Source organism: Armigeres subalbatus, unplaced genomic scaffold (assembly GCF_024139115.2).
Source record: "Armigeres subalbatus isolate Guangzhou_Male unplaced genomic scaffold, GZ_Asu_2 Contig1992, whole genome shotgun sequence".
Taxonomy (NCBI): Eukaryota; Metazoa; Arthropoda; class Insecta; order Diptera; family Culicidae; genus Armigeres; species Armigeres subalbatus.
This window is the reverse complement of record NW_026942828.1, coordinates 79744-97146: the sequence shown is the minus strand read 5'-3', so window position 1 is coordinate 97146 and position 17403 is coordinate 79744. Positions and strand designations below refer to the sequence as shown.

Below are 17403 nucleotides of genomic sequence, written 5' to 3'. Positions count from 1 at the left end.
GGGGGTGTATGGTCGAGATTTTAAAACAGCTTTGCGTAACATGTAAAACCTCAAGGTTATGTAGAACTTATCAGCTCAGCACAAAAGAGCAGAGCAGCACAGAAATATGTTTATTCATATCGTCACTCTTATGTGTTCGGTACTTGTGGAAGCATTTAGAACAAAAAATAGGTTGAAATGCGGTATACCAAATATCCGGATCGAATAAATTGAATCATAATAGGAAACTCGAAGTAATAAATTAAAAACATAATCAAAATAAAAATGTTAAATTATAACTTTTATTTTCGATGTTTAAAACAATCAAAATTCTCACAATTAATTAAACCTAATTATAATCTATGAGAAGGCACTGCTTTGTAAGGCACATGGTTTTTCTTATGTAAATAATACCTAGAAATTTAAGTTGTCAATTGGAATGCCTTTAGAAACAACATACTTAAACATAAGTCAGATAAAAAAAAAGATCCAAAATACATAAATTAAAATTAGCGTTAAAGCTTTGTCGTGTAGTTTTCCTGAGGAGCATTGCCAATTGGCGTTGCCGGCCGCGTTTGCGTCAGATCCTGAGTGCTATTTGGTTCGTTCGGTGGGGCGGTTCCACCGTTGCGCTCTCCACCACCCCATTATGGTCTGTATCGCTTGTTTGCCATTGTCCAGCGTGAGGCCACCGTTCTCGATGCCGCTTACCTTCTTTTCCTCCTTGGTCGGTGGCGCCCGTAGCAGTGTCAGTAATGGCGCGTACAGGAAGCACAGAATTGCAATTCCCACCAACATCCACTCGAAACCGATGGTGTTTACCAAGGTACCACTAGTGGCGGAGCGTTCCAAATGCAGGATCAGGGAACGGAGTGTTTGTGTTGCCGGCAAAAGGGGAGAAAACAAATAGATTCGTAGGTTAAAATGGGTTAAACGTCGTGGTAATATAGGAATAATGTTGGATAATTTTATGATTCATACTATATTATTAATATCAATAGACTTCTTAATTTTCGTATATATGCAGTTGTTAACAATCTATAACATTTCATCAATATATTTAACTGACAATTTCGGCAAATAAATGCTCTTAGTGTGGGAAACAAGACAACAACAATGTTTATAATGCTTTTAAAATGATTTACCGAATCTTGACAAAAAGTACTGTTTGGCACAACAAAGATATTAAAAGTGGAAAAGAATATTGATCTACGAAATTCTACTTGTTTTGACTATATATTAGTATATTTCATTTGCATTGCTAATGCATCGTAATAAGAAATCCTTCTAGCGAGTAGCGAATCAAAGAATTTTCATTATGTCAAGTTACAGAACATTTTATTGCAAGTACACGTCTTAACATTATTCCTAGATTTCAAAATATGCACAAATATATATTCAATAAAATATAATTTCACAAAAATTTTTTTTTGCAAAAATATATAAATGTTTAATTGAAAACATAAATCAATTTATTACCTACTACACCCAGGTTTTTTTACACGGTTGGAATATCACCTGAATTTTCTTTGATTTTTTGTGAATTTTTTCGTGGGGTTAACTCATTGTTTCATTGACGCTGAAGGTCTTAAACGACTAAAAACAAACCGTGTAAAAAAAAAACTGGGTGTATATAAAATCTGAAGTTGGAGAATATTTAACAAACATTAAAACTTCTAAAATAAAATTATTCATGATGAAGAGAACATTCTGCTCTTGAAATAAATCCATTTTAGTTTTACGATTTATATTTCAATACTACTTTTACTGTTTTAGTATTAGATTCAAACACCGTTGCGACACGACCAAGTGCTATTGTATTTTGGAGTATTTCTTTTTAATTTGATATTTATGTGCACCCTCTATCAAATGTTTGCGACACATCCTATTACGTGTGGAATGGGGTTTTCCTAATGTTGACATAGGATAGCCGAGGTCGACCAACATTTGTTAGCATAGGCAAGGTGAAATAAATCGAGAGAGGGAGGATGAAGTGGACATTTGATTGATAATGATGTATGTCGGTGAGAACAGATTTTTTGCTTACCTCAGAGCGGGTCCGATTGCAAAGCCTAAGCAGAAAGCCACATCTCCGATGGCGTAGACACTGCCGTACACGGCCGAGTGGCGAATATCCACCAAGTAACCCAACTCCGGCATCATGCATGAGTCCACCATACCGATGGCGAACCCGAGACCTGCATTCGGGATGATTAGATGGTGGATCGAGGTGGCCATTGGTATCTTAGGAAGTACAAGAAGAAGGCATTTCAGTGTTAATCACCATTTGTATATGATTTTATGAGATGTTCCGCCAACCAATACTTACACACAGCAGGCACAGACCAATGATAACCAGACCTAGAAGCGCGGCAAGCCACCGTCCAATACGGTGACCCAGTGGTCCAAAGAGATTCGTTCCTATTAGATAACTGATTGATGCTGGCAAGAAGGTCACGCCTTGTTCCCACCGGCTAGCACCCATGTTATCCATCATCCAAATGGGCAATGACGGTTCCAACATGGCAATGCCCATATTGGCAAAGGTGATCGCTCCGGCCGCCACAATAATGTACGGATCCATAACCAACTGTTTCAACGAAGGTGGATCGGATTCCTCAATTACGACCGAAGGTTGCATCATCACCAGCTGCAGGAGTCCATCTCCAAGAGCCAGGGCAGACAACACCAGGAACGGAGCCGACTTTCCAACAAACTCATACATTATTCCTCCGAACGGAGGACCAATTAGTACGCCTAAAGCTAATCCACCTAACGCTATACCCATGGCGTTGCCACGTTCTTTGTCGTCGGTGTATCGATCGGCCAGCATTCCCATGCCGGACACGGACGAACAGGACGAACCTATACCCTGCAATGCTCTAGCCAGGAATAGAACGGGATACGTTCTACCGAATGCAAAAACTGGAAAGATTTAGAAAAATAGATTACTCTCCTCACCCCTAGATTTTTTTTATTCTTCAGAGATTTTCAGCTATTGGCTGGTTAACCTCTAGCGAAAATTGAGATTTCGGGAATATACCGTAATGCGGGAGCAAATGAATCAGTTTTGAATCGAAAGACTTTTTTGAACATTAGCGTAGCCAGGAGTGCCAACTATTTAAAATCTACAGAATAGTAATTTAGGGAACTTCTTATTCTTATTAACATTACATTCCTCAAAACGAATTAAGTACTGTCCATTTAATTCCACCAGTTAATTTTCGTTATCTTTGTAGCGTACTTTGTAGTGTTTTGTATTACTTTTATGACATAATGGACTTGATAGAGTAAATCCGGGTGAGATGCCACACCTTTTTAAAAATCGAAATTTCTTCAAAACAAACCGTTAAATTGGAACTCTAATTATTATTTTTGATAGTTCATGGATCAAACTACATAGTGTAGAAGTCATTTGCAAAACTAAAAGAATCGGACTGCACTATTTACATTAAAAAAAAACTATGGGCTCAGAAGTTATGGCCAAAATATATTTTTTTATACGCAAAACGCGTGCAAAAAGCTCACTTATTTTTCGGGCACTTATCCTTAACCGATTCTTTCGCGACAGGTTGCATTCGATGATCAATCAAGTCCTGAACGATGTATCCATGCATTGCTTAACATCCCAACAGGTCCATTGAGCCGATAGAATTTCACTCAACGCTTTTACAAGCTACTACAGGCCTTTATGGTTCTTCAAACAGGTCTGGGGTTCAGAATGTTCAACGTTCGTTCTCCAGGCCTGAACATTCAACGTTTCACAAGTTACAATAGGCCCTCCATGATTCGATGTTCTACGACTCGATATCGACTCGTGGAAGTAAATGATGCCATACTAAAAATATTTTCTCGTTACTCTCATGGTTCTTTCGAACGATTTTCCAAGGAACTTCTATTCCAGATGTATGCTTAAGTCAATGGTCCTTTCATTAGTGACTCATTGAGGATTGACTCTATTATATACCGTTTTTGGAGCTCGGATCATGTGATCTATCCAATGAACCAACTTATGAATAGTGTATTATATGATATCCCAGTAGGTCCATTGAGTTGATATGACTGCAATCAATCACATTCATGCAGATATGCTTATTGAACCAGATTGGGTGCATACCAACGATGAGGACATTGCCAAAGCCTTGATTGATCTGAAAGATTCCGTGGGCTGAACTTCAGAACGTTTTGAAGTACCTTGAACATCTCGTATTCACGAAAATTGGGTTTTCATCATTCGTATATGCTTATTGAACCAGATTGGGTGTATACCGGCGATGAGGACTGAAGTCCAGAACATTTTGGAATACCATGAGCATCTCGTATTCATGAAAATTGGGTTTGCATCATGCGTGTATGCTTATTGAACCGGATTGAGTGTACACCGACGATAATGACATTGCCAAAGCATTAATTCATCCAGTAGGTACCGTGGGTTGAACTCGAGAACGATTTGGAGTACCTTGAGTATTTTGTAATCCTGAAAATGAATCACTGGTATAACGATCAGGATGGCTTAAGTTGTCCAAGTATTCAGATCTATCAAAAAATGTGATTTAGGATTCGAACATGTCAGATTCATTTGCATGCTCTCAGAAGCGAAATCTGCCCAAGGTTTCGGATATCTGGGTCTTCAAGGTATAGTCAAACTTAACCCCCGATATTTTTCCAGCAAAGCCAACATTCTTGTGAACAGTTTTGCTGAAGAAAGTGGGGCCTATCTTTCTTCTGTGATTTAACACAGCCAATCTAAAAAGCTATATGAAAATATATTTCCGGAATATTGCGTTCAATAAATGAATTATTCCTCTAAAGCATATGTTTGCCTTTCAATATGCCACAAGATACCAAGATACCACCTATAATATGCCTGGCCCTTCGAAATGTTGTACAATGCTGTTGATCGCATTTATGTGGAAATTAATTACTCCAAATAACTCAGTTTTTAGTGCGCAATTAAGTCTTCGACCTATGACTCGATGAAAGAAAGAGATATGGAAACAGTTCAACTCTTGGTATTCTTATTTCCATATAAAATATTTCAATGCGCTTTTTAGTCGATTCGGGTAAATGTTACATTCGGAATTGAATCAATTAGTGCGCGATTATCAAGCAACACGATATATACCAGCATGCCGTTTGTAGCGCCGCATGCCTACCACGAAGATAGTGGCGTCTCAAATAAGCAAATAGTTTTTTTTTTGTGTCTTTATTTAGGAGACTTTTAGCCCGAGAAGCAAATAGTTAGTAGGATCTTTGGTAACATAAATGTCGATAACATTTATAACACTTTCATACGTTACTTTAAATTTATTATTACAAAGGATTAATAACAATCTTCGCATGGCAGCTGCGCTTGAAGAATAATGGTAGGGGAAAGTGGGGCAAGATCGCCATATGGAGCAAGACAGCCAACGTTGATTATGACTTAGGTGAGCATTATATTCACATTATTATTGCAAGGGATAGTTAACGCACTTTGACAACCTTACTTGTTCTTGAAATATTGGTTTTAAGACGGTTTAGTTGAAATTCGAATTTTCTTATAATTTTGTTGTTACATAATTTAAGGTTTGAAGCCAAAATTACTCATTTTTCAGCACAAATTGATATTTACCAAAGCTTTCATATAACTATAGCCTATCTACAATAATAATTTGAGGAGATTTACAGTAATTATCATCGATAGAATTTGAATCTTTGGATGTACGTCGACTTGGGGCGGTATTGCCAACTGTATTAGGAACAAGGTCATCTCCAGGATTAAGAGTCGCCTAACCCTTATAGCCTATTCAGATTGGGCAATTTATGACTTTGTTAAGTGAGAGGGTATCCAATTATTACGAGGTGTTCAGACTGCAGCAAGATAATATATCTTGACGTTTCCATGTTTCCTCATTTGCACGCTAATACAGGGTTGAATTCAAGGGAAGTTTTAAAATTTAATTTGCGAAATCAAGCATTTGTGTGGCGACAATCGAACATTTTTTTCTGAACAAAGTTTCTACGAAAAAAAAAATATAAAAAAAATATGAAAAGGGATTTTCGAAGAATATTTGAAGCTCTCATTAAGGATAATGAGCGAAGCTACATTCATTAGTTGGGTGCGCCGTTCTTCGGGGAATCAGACTATTCCTCAATTTATTTTTAAGTTTAAAAAGTATTTTGATTCTGTACTATGATCGAACGGAGATTTGATAGAAAAATTTAGATACTTTTAGAATTCTCACAAATAAATAAAAAAAGGACGATAGGACCAATTTTCAAGAAATATTATCGAATTAAAATGTACTTCAACCAGTCACTCCATGAATGAAGGGCAACTCAGCAATTTAATTTTTTCAAAAATGGAAACTGAACCATTGCGTTCTACTCGACAATCAATGATACAGCTTCTAACAAAATCGAATCGTGTGAATGTGATATAATTTAAACTGGATTTTGGATGAATTAATGCATTACCAATCCATGTTTTATTTAAGGTTATTATTCTACTTTATATATACATCCAATTCAAATCCTACAGTTGTCCCACGTGAAAAATGTTGAAATCTAAAGTATATTAAGCCATTCAAGGAGCAGAATTGAAACAATTTATGAAATCATGTTTATTCATCAAATATATTCGTTTTACAACCATTCCTACCTTTTAAATTGTCTTCCGCATTGGCCCTTGAACTTTGAAAATTTATTCGATTTGTTCTAGAGAGCATCTGTTTTTTAAACAATTCATGTCGAATAAGTGGAGAATAAATAATTATCATCATTATTTTTCATCATATAAAATGCTTTCCACAAAACCATCACATTCCGAGTTATTCTTCAGCGCTCAGAAGATTCTAATAGCCTATTCAGATTGGGCTATTTATGACTTTGTTAAGTGAGAGGGTATCCAATTATTACGAGGTGTTCAGACTGCAGCAAGATAATATATCTTGACGTTTCCATGTTTCCTCAATTGCACGCTAATACAGGGTTGAATTCAAGGAGAGTTTTAAAATTTAATTTGCGAAATCAAGCATTTGTGTGGCGACAATCGAACATTTTTTTCTGAACAAAGTTTCTAGGAAAAAAAATATAAAAAAAAATATGAAAAGGGAATTCTCACAAATAAATAAAAAAAGGACGATTGGACCAATTTTCAAGAAATATTATCGAACTAAAATGTATTTCCACCAGTATCTCCATGTATGAAGGGCAACTCAGCAATTTATTTTTTTTTAAATGGAAACTGAATCATTGCGTTCTACTCGACAACCAATGATACAGCTTCTAACAAAATCGAATCGTGTGAATGTGATATAATTTAAACTGGATTTTGGATGAATTAATGCATTACCAATCCATGTTTTATTTAAGGTTATTCTACTTTATATATACATCCCATTCAAATCGTACAGTTGTCCCACGTGAAAAATGTTGAAATCCAAAGTATATTAAGCCATTCAAGGAGCAGAATTGAAACAATTTATGAAATCATGTTTATTCATCAAATATATTCGTTTTACAACCATTCCTACGTTTTAAATTGTCTTCCGCATTGGCCCTTGAACTTTGAAAATTTATTCGATTTGTTCTATTAAATCTAGGTTTAAGTTAAATACTTTATGTTAATTCTAGAGAGCATCTGTTTTTTAAACAATTCATGTTGAATAAGTGGAGAATAAATAATTATCATCATTATTTTTCATCATATAAAATGCTTTCCACAAAACCATCACAATCCGAGTTATTCTTCAGCGCTCAGAAGATTTTCATCTAACATGCATTCGACCCTGCTGCGACAGAAAGAGCATGACTGTCAACTACGAAACGAAATGAAAACAGAGAGAATTTCTTCTCTGGCAAAGAGAGCGTGACGCTTTTCAGTTTTGTTTTGTTGAATTTCTCCCTGCATCCCAGCTAGAACGAAAGCTCTCTCGTAATAATTGTTCGTAATAAATTCTTTTTAGGGGGTATCTTTTGACAAAATGTATGGAATATTACGTAAATAATGACATCATAAAGCGTATTTACCCTGAAACGCCAATTATTATGTCATTAATAGCGTAATCTGAATAGGCTATAACATGCATTCGACCCTGCTGCGACAGAAAGAGCATTACTGTCAACTACGAAACGAAATGAAAACAGAGAGAATTTTCTCTCTGGCAAAGAGAGCGTGACGCTTGTCAGTTTTGTTTTGTTGAATTTCTCCCTGCATCCCAGTTAGAACGAAAGCTCTCTCGTAATAATTGTTCGTAATAAATTCTTTATGTCTCTTTTTAGCGGGTATCTTTTGACAGCGCAAAATGTATGGAATATTACGTAAATAATGACATCATAAAGCGTATTTAAGTACCCTGAAACGCCAATTATTATGTCATTAATGGCGTAATCTGAATAGGCTATTAAATGCATTTAAAAAATCATCAAAATATTTTCTGCCTGAATCAGAGATGATTTAAACAACGGATATGGTTTTAATCGTGATAATTAGTTTTAGGCAAATTCAGATATTGTCGTAGAGCCAGTTGTCAACAAATCAACACGACATTTTCAAGCGAAACATCATTTGAACATAATCCCTAGAAGTGCAAGGAATGTGTCACCCGATTCTAAATAAATTCAGCACACTTTTAATATAATTTTTGGTCCTCGCTCGTCTTGTCCCGAGAGGGTGGCCAATTCGCCCCATATGATAAATATAGGCATCATAAAACACTTTTTTAAAACCAGTTTATAAGATACTCAAACGTCATTAATCAACGTTTATTGATACTTATGTCAAAGGCAGGTCAAAGGTGTTTCATGGACAAATCAGTAGAATTCGAAGGAGTATCACTATTCTACAAAGATTACCGCTTAGAGTGGCCGTCTTGCCCCACTTTCCCCTACCAATGAAGTCTCCGTTCTTTGATGACAATTTGGTTGCACGGTTAAAGCTAACGTCGTGCGCGTCATCGACGATGTGTCGAGTAGCAATGAAGACACTATAACTCGTCGCTACTGTGGCATTTCGTGCTGCGACGATGACTATTGTCTGCATTGCTCCCATCCCCTCTATAATCGTTTCCTTAAGATAGACAATACGTGTTACAAATTTGACTTTAATCGACCCAAACGTTTCAAAGTTACACAAAATCTTCGAATCATAAATACTCCTCCCTCCCAGTGTTTCAAGAGCATCATTCTACTCTCAGATTTAAAACAGCATGCATTGATTTCATCCTTATTTTTAAGATTTTTACAAATCTCAATTTTTATAAATCTCAGCATGCAAGATTTATTCTGGGATTTAATCATAGGGATTCAATCTCTGCGTTCGTGTACCTGTCAATCTAAGTGCTTCTCAACCTTTAATCACTGGATAAAATTTGATAAACGACTGATCAACAACACAGAGGTTGCATTCGCTTGTTCTAATCAACATTCCAATAATAATTAAGAAAGGCTGCGTTGAATTTGGTTATAGGTCCACAGAAATTCGCCAATTTAATTTCCACCATTTAAAAAGGTATCACCATTTAAACGGATCCCACGAAGGATTCAACCAATAGCTAAACCAGCTTTTCCTTTTATGGCAGTAAAAGCCGATTTACATAAGGTGTATAGCAAAAATGGCGTTTTATTCGATTAAAGTTACCTAAGTTAAAGCCAAAACGACTTGAAGTATCACAAAGTCTAGAAAGTCTTTCATTTGTCTTAATAATAGAAAACGCTCAAGTGAATCAGCAAAGGACTGGCAATCTGATTATTGAAGAACACAGAATATATGAAATAGAACAAACGTTTCGGCTTTCTCGTATATTTAGATTTTTTATTAAATTTAATTTATTTGATATTATGAAATCATGAGGAATAGCAATGGGACAGATTTCAGATAGACAATTTCAGAGTATTTTGGAAAAATGGGGTCTTGTTGTTGATGTTTCCAGCTGTTTTTTGGTGCAGGGAGATGTAGCCAAACTGTTCCACGACATTACTGTTTTGAGAACCGCACTCGCTTGATGGCTAGTTTTTGATTGGCTGAAGATTAGTGATTGTTCTGTATAGGGCTCAAACCAATAACCGTAGAATTTGGTCTAAAAATTGTACAGCACAAAATAAGTTATAACACTGTAAGTATCAGACCAGGGCTATTCCTTAAATATTTGGGAGCACGTGGATGCGGCTTGTCCTTATTTTGAAAGGGAAAACAAAATTTAAAGTTAATGAATATTAGATGAAGTGGAAGAAAACTATCAAACTTACTTTTTTACAAGGCCATAGGTAGAACAACAATGACGTTCAAATCACTCGGAAGACTAGATTTCCCACAGATAAGGCTAGAGGACAAGGATTGAATCCCAGGATTCAATCATCCCTTGTGATTTATAGAAAAGCAATGCTTGCCAGGATTGGGATCAATTGCGGGAGTAAGATTAGTTTCGATCTCATTTTTTGAATCCCAGCAGCTCCTAGAGTGAAATTTTTTGAAGACTGCTCCCTCCCTTGTCTTATGACACTCTTACCCAGTCTAATATCGTCTTCCTTGCACAGAGAATATGTGTTCCAAATTTGGTGGAAATCGGTCAAAACAAGGGGTTTGGAAGTTGCACTGAATTGATCGATAACTAAATATGATCCCTCCCTCACACTCTACTCATTTCCCAATGACCTACCCACCACACCTTGAATCGTCTTCTTGGGACAGAGAATATATGTTTCAAATTTGGTGGAAGTCGGTGAAGAGGTTCAGAAGTTAAACTGATTTGTTCGTTTTCTAAGGATAGAGAATTGTGTTCCTGAGAATTATTTATCAGTGATAGCCTAATTTTCAGTACTTTAGTACTTTAGTAATATTACAGTTTCAGTTATATTTCTTGTCCGAGTTATGCCTTTTATAACTGTCCAAGGACCAAGATTTGAAACAAGAAATACATGTACATGCAATATAAGTGCAATCATGTGTTTTTTTGGGTGGTTCCAAAAGATATTACAGTCTTCACACTATTATGGGTCAGCTAAAGATCTATTTATTAAATCAAATAGCAATCTTCGTTCCAAATTATCATTATTTTTCTACTCTGCAACCCCATGCATTTCATTTGCATGTATATTGTTTAGTCCAATGCGGATTTTACCCTAAAACTTTATATCATTGTTGTAAAAAGCCCAATTACTCGAAGAACTAGAAAGCACAAAATGGATCACTTTTCTTTAGGCTCGATACACTTCTTCCATTCGCTCGATACTTGAAGGCAAATAATATTTAATCCATTTTTATTCATTCAAGAACAATATTATCTAAACAAGCTTATCTCACTCCAGTTAATATCACGAAAATCGAATGATATCAGGAAGCTGATTGACTCATAATTATGTGCAAAATCGCATCGTGTCACAATTATGAGTCAGTATGTGTTTGTTTACAAATGAAAAGTGCTGAAAATTTATTCTATCCTGAATATAAATTGTAGCTGTTTTAGCTATTATCAGATTGGTATCATAAGAAGAAGTAATTATGTGATTCTAAAATGCATTATGGTTTAAGTATGATTAGTTTGCCAGTTTCAGCTCTTTCTTCATCAAAGTGACTAATAATTGTATGTGATCCATGATTGTGGGGGACTGTACTATTGCGTTAAATTTGTTCCCGGATTACAGCATTTTTTATATTTTGAAGTTGTACTTACTTAATGTAGAAATGAACATAATAACGAACCCAGTGAACATGGGAATACTATAACCTATCCTGAAAAAAAAGAATTGCATTTAAAGTTTGAAGTACAGCTTTAGTTATACAGTTTTTTTTTATCAAATTTGTATTTATGTAAGCATAAAATCTTAGACATTGTTGTTCGATACTTTTCAAATGTGTTTAATAATCGACAATTTCTTACTTATGCGTTAATGGACCGACTATGGGGTTGGCAAGTAGCTGGACGAAAGCTTTCGATGCAAACATAAGGCCAACTTCAACCGTTTCCTCCACCAGCTCCTTGTGACGTTCCTCTCGTTCTGCATGCCAACTTGCGTTATCTGAATGATAAGTGAATGTTGAAAAAAAAAAAATACTAAATTAATATTTCAACATTGGATTTCATATACTACGGTGTGATATTTAGATTTGTTAACAAAGTCTACTTCTTCAAAGACTCCACATTCCAACTGGAACTGCTTTTCAATTTAGTGATCATTAGCATTTCCATTATTAATTACGAAAGCTTTTCTATGAACGCCAATTGTATGAATTTGTATCTTGTATCACATAGAAAGAGTAATAGGGGTAGTGGTGTGTGTCGGTCCAGAATTCGTCGGCGGTTGCGTGTATCAGCGTGGCATCATTTTATTGCATGCCGAGACATTTTTAAAGATTTTTCCTGTTTTTTTTTAATTTGATGAAATATGAAAAATATCCCAGGCTTTTTAAATACAATTCTTTGTAATTTTTTAACAAATTTTTCGGAATCTCCTTGTCATTTTTTCGGGATTTATTCGACAAAGTCTTAAATCTTGTCTCGGACAATTCTTTCGTAAAAATATCCTTGGCAAATTCTTCGGAATTTTCTTGGGAAAATCGAGAAAAATTTCTCAGAAAAGATTCATTCAAATTTCCTCAGCAAATTCTTCCAACCCTCGATTGTTTCAGCAACCCGACAAATTCTTTCCTCGATTGTTTCGTACAAATATACTTATAGAAAATTCATCGACTAATTTTTCAAAACTTTATCAACATATTCTTCCCAATTTCCTCGTGAATTTCTTCGGAATATCCTTGCGAAATTCTTCGAGATATCTACGGAAAAACCACGACACATTTTTCGAAATTTCCTCAGCGAATTATTGGAAATTTCCTCGGAATTTTCCCGGGGAATTCTTTGGCATTCTCTGTCCGAAACTGGCAAATTGTTTGGAATTTCCTTGGAAAATTCTTTTCATCAAACATCACAGTTTCTTCTGAAATTCGCCCGACATTTTTTTTTGAGAAATTTTCTTCTGGGATTCCTTCGGAATTTCCTTCGACAATGTTCTTCGTAAATTCTTCAAAGTTTCTCCGGAAATTATTTGAAATTTCCTCGAGAATTTTTTTGAAACTTCGTCCGGAAATTTTTCGGGATTATTTTATCAAATTTCTCTCAAAATTATCAAAATTCTCTCGAAAAAAATCTATGGAATTCCCTCGACAGATTTTTAGAAATTTGGAATTCTTCAAAATTTCCTTGGTAAATTGTTTGAAATTTTCTCAGCAAATTCTTCGGATGTTTTTCGTAATATTCTTTGATTTTTCTTTGGGAAATTTGCCGGAACAGCCTCAGAAGACACAACACAGTTTCTTTTGAAAATCCTACAGAATAGCCTCAGAAAATTCTTCGATTTTTTTTTTACCGAAACTATTCGGGAGATTTTTTGGAATTGTCGTTGTGTAACAATTCTTATGTGTAACAATTCTAATGTGTAACAATTCTAACTCAATGGATCGAACTACCTAAGTGAGGGTTTAAAAATGTATATAAGTTTACGATTATGATTTTTTTAATACAATACGATGAATTATATGATTAAGATTAATGATTAATGATTAAATGCAAAACAATTATGAATATAAATATTTAATGATGAATAAATGTAAAATTGTATGATTAACAGAGGCGTCGTGTCCGCATATGCAACCTGTGCACTGCACAGGTGGCAATTTTATTCCCAACATTTGAACTCTCGATAGATTTCTTGTCTTTATAATCCAAACATATATTTGAATTATGTGCCTTTGGTGGATGCTTTATGCAAATTTGACAATTAGATACATAAAAGGAAACTATGCATGGATTTTTATAGGCCTTATACTGTGTTTTAAGTGTAATATTAGAAAATAAAATTTCGAATAGAAATATTGTGTTTATTATGCAGTCGAAGAAAAGTCCAACCCCGTACTGCTTACCGTTTTTAATTAAATTGCTTTTAGAATTTTTGAGAAGAGTTTTAAAAACTTCTCCGTATGGTTTCCCGTGGAGATTTTTTCGATTATCATCTTTCTGCTTCTTCTTCTTCTTCGTGCAACATCAAAGCGCCAATCGAGAACCGGTTCAAACAGCGCATGCGCGACTCGGTGAAGAGACCGCGATCGGAACAAAATCGAAAGAGAAGAGTAAAGCGCGCGCATTTCTGCTCCTTCAAAGCGTTCCATGACGAAAGTTTCGGTTTGAATAAAGACCGCGTAGCAAAAGCGCTTTGATAGATAGGGTTTCTTACCCCATTCCCGGCCTAACATGCGTACGACTGCATTATTTAATTGATATTTATGACAAGGAGCAACTTTTCCTGAATTCTGTAGGCCGTGTAATACTGCAATGGGGTTCACCTTTGTAGAAAAAATAACTGTTCTTGCTAAACATTGATTGAAAAGCTTTTATTTGATTTAAATTAACAACGTGAGGCATTCATTTCAGTCACAGCGATAGCTTTTCCGTCATACCCCAAGTCTCTTCGGCATACGCAATATTTCACTCATTCTCTCAACATCTTACCTTCAATCTCTCTCTCTCTCTCTCCACGACAATTTTTTTGGTGACAACCGAAGATGGGCTTACCTCCAGCGTCATATACTAGTGGTAAATACTCATGAAACGAGATTGAGGGTTTTGTTCAAGCAGCTTCTCGAAGTTGTTAATGACCAATGGATTGAGAACCTCACAACGGATGAGGAACCGGAGCGATAATTCCGCGAAACGATCTGTCAGAGGCAGTACTCCCGCAAGTGTTTTAGCCGCGGACTGGAAGCAGAAACTACCGTATTCGAGAACCGACAGAATGGTTGTTCGGTACAACGTGATAAGATCTTCGGGATGCGCTCCCCACCAAGTTTCCGTTATCGTTCGCATGAAGTTGATTCTTTTCTGGCATTTCTGTGTCAGATACACAATGTGCCTCCCGAAGGTACATTTAGAGTCGAACCAGACCCCGAGGTATTTAGAAGACATGCTATGAGTGATTGCCTTACCCATCAGTTGGAGCGAAAACTTTGCCGGCTTATGTTTTTTTGAAAAGATAACCATCTCAGTTTTCTCCGGAGAGAGTTCCACGACAATGTGATGCCAGATGGTATTATTCATAATAATTTTTATTTGTTCAAGAAGATATATTCGCTTACCAAAATTCCTTCCAAACCATAAAAAAATTTTTTTCACTTTTTGAAATCGAAATAATCATAAATAATATGACAACGTCAACGTATTAGTCATCCCATTAACGATGAAGGATTATTTTCATACTAAAAAAAGGCTCCTGGCCTTTTGGCAGCACTGGGCAACTAGAGGTTCTTGGGCCGAGGTGATTTTTTGCTCGGTTTGAGGATACAAATGTATTCTAATATGTTTAAATAAGTTCTAGTGAAACGAAATATTAGGAAGAATTGAAGCGCGTGTGTTTAGAATTATGGTGTGGTGATTAACAGCTTCAAGTAATGGTTGTATCGAGCACTGTGCGAATTTCAGGTAGGTGTTTATTCGATGATACCGTTTTGTAAAAGCGGAAAGATTCACTCAGGCTTAGTATTGTTGCAACGATGAGCGAATGTTTGATATCTACATTTTTATTTTCAATAGTTGGATCAATTAGGAGTAAGTAATTGGTTGAAAAATATTGAGTATTATTGCGAAATAAGTAGGAGACATTTTTAAAGTTATCAATCATAATCCTACGACTTCCAAACAGTCTAAATCACAAGTTTTATGTGCAGTGAGCCGGTAATCGGGTCCATAGGCCCAAGTAGTGATTTTTACCCTATTTGATATTGCATGAGATGGCCTGTTTACATATCCACTAATCCTGGCCGACAATGTACTGTCCGATAATACTAGCGCGACAATTTTAACATTAGCATTAGCAGGCCTGGTAGCGAGTCACTTTTTAGTGACTTGGTCACTATTTTGAGTCTAGTCACTAAAAAGTCACTATTTGCATCCAAAAGTCACTAAAGTCACTATTTTTCGAAAAATGGTCACTAAAGTCACTTTTTTTGCATTGCCTATTTAAAAAAAAAATCGAAATAAAAATCATTTGTATTATTATTATCAACAAAATCAAATGTGGATTTGGTAGCAATATATAAAATTTGAGCAATATGCTCCAAAGCAGTTCCAAGTTTTTTTAAATCTTTATTAGAGTGAAGCAGTTCCAAATGTGTTGAGAAAATCGTGAGGTTATTTCCGGTTCATGTCGACTATGATCTTTTTCTTCACGAATGGAATTTATTAAAATGAGAAAGGTTGACCTCAATATAGAGAACATAATAAAGGAGTATTGGAACTAGAACCATTTCTGTTGGTGAACGGTTATACTCTCCGGTGGCGAAGGAAAAAATGCTTGATTAATGGTGAATTAATTGGACGGTTTTTTAAAATCCAAAATAAAACAACAAACTAATTAGATTTAAAAGATTATTTGGACACCTATTTTTTATGAACTTTAATACTAAAGTCTGCCATTTGAAAATTATAGCGTATTAGAATTTCTGGATATCTAATTAGAGACAATTGGGCTTATTCTACGAGTCGAGTGACGTGAGGTGAGTCGATTTTAGCAATTCTCACGTGAGGTGACCATGTTATTCAAATGGGGCTATACGACTCTTCTCACGTCATTCGAGCAATCTCACGTCACTCCACTCGTAGAATAAGTTTTATAGGACTTACAAAGTTTTCCTCAGAATGCCACGTCGAGTTCAAAATCTCAAAAACTTGTGTTCGATCGTATATCGAATCTGCAACTGTAGTGCTATCGGCCTTGGGCCCTTTCACTGATCTATTTCATTGTCACCAGTTTTATCTTTTGTATGTAGTTATAAGCACAACGTAGGATAAGTCAGACGTATGTACCAATTGTTCACTGTTCACAAATCAATAAAGATGTGATAATTAATGTGTTATTACTACCGTACGGAATGGTCGAACCTTCTTTCCTACTACTTGCGCGATCAACTAGATTTAAATTTGTTATTAAACCACGGTTTAATAACAGGTAAAATCGAATTTTTAGAACTTCATTCTGATTTTCATTTTAATTTCTTTATATTTTTCAAACAAATGATTCTACCAAATATTTAAAAGCTTTATGAGTACAGATAGTTCACCGTCTAGGAAACAATTAGATTTTGTTTATATCATTATTTTGCTTTAGTGACCAACGATGACGAAAAGGTGTTAAGAAAATTATTTTGAGCTTTTTAGTGGAATGTCTTCACTTGTCATAAGACGAGTTTGTACAATCCCACTTAATTCCACCACTTAATTGTATCTTGACAGATACGTATTTCGACCACAACAGTATGGTCGAAATACGTATCTGTCAAGATACAATTAAGTGGTGGAATTAAATGGGATTGTAAAAACTCGTCTTATGACAAACGAAAAAGTGGTTATACGGTTACACGTTCCCGTGACGCCGGGTAGATACCTTCTCGTAGTG

At 35.6% G+C, this 17403-nt stretch overlaps 1 protein-coding gene across 1 annotated transcript in view; it reads right to left on the bottom strand.

Annotated features, from left to right (window-relative positions):
- Positions 1–259: 259 nt before the first annotated feature.
- LOC134203615 (synaptic vesicular amine transporter-like) overlaps positions 260–17403 on the bottom strand; it is a 72136-nt gene continuing 54992 nt past the window's right edge. The window contains 6 exon segments of the mRNA XM_062678500.1: positions 260–623; positions 625–811; positions 2027–2223; positions 2309–2904; positions 11634–11692; positions 11841–11979. Coding sequence (XP_062534484.1) covers positions 495–623; positions 625–811; positions 2027–2223; positions 2309–2904; positions 11634–11692; positions 11841–11979 — 1307 coding nt within the window. The 3' untranslated portion in view covers positions 260–494.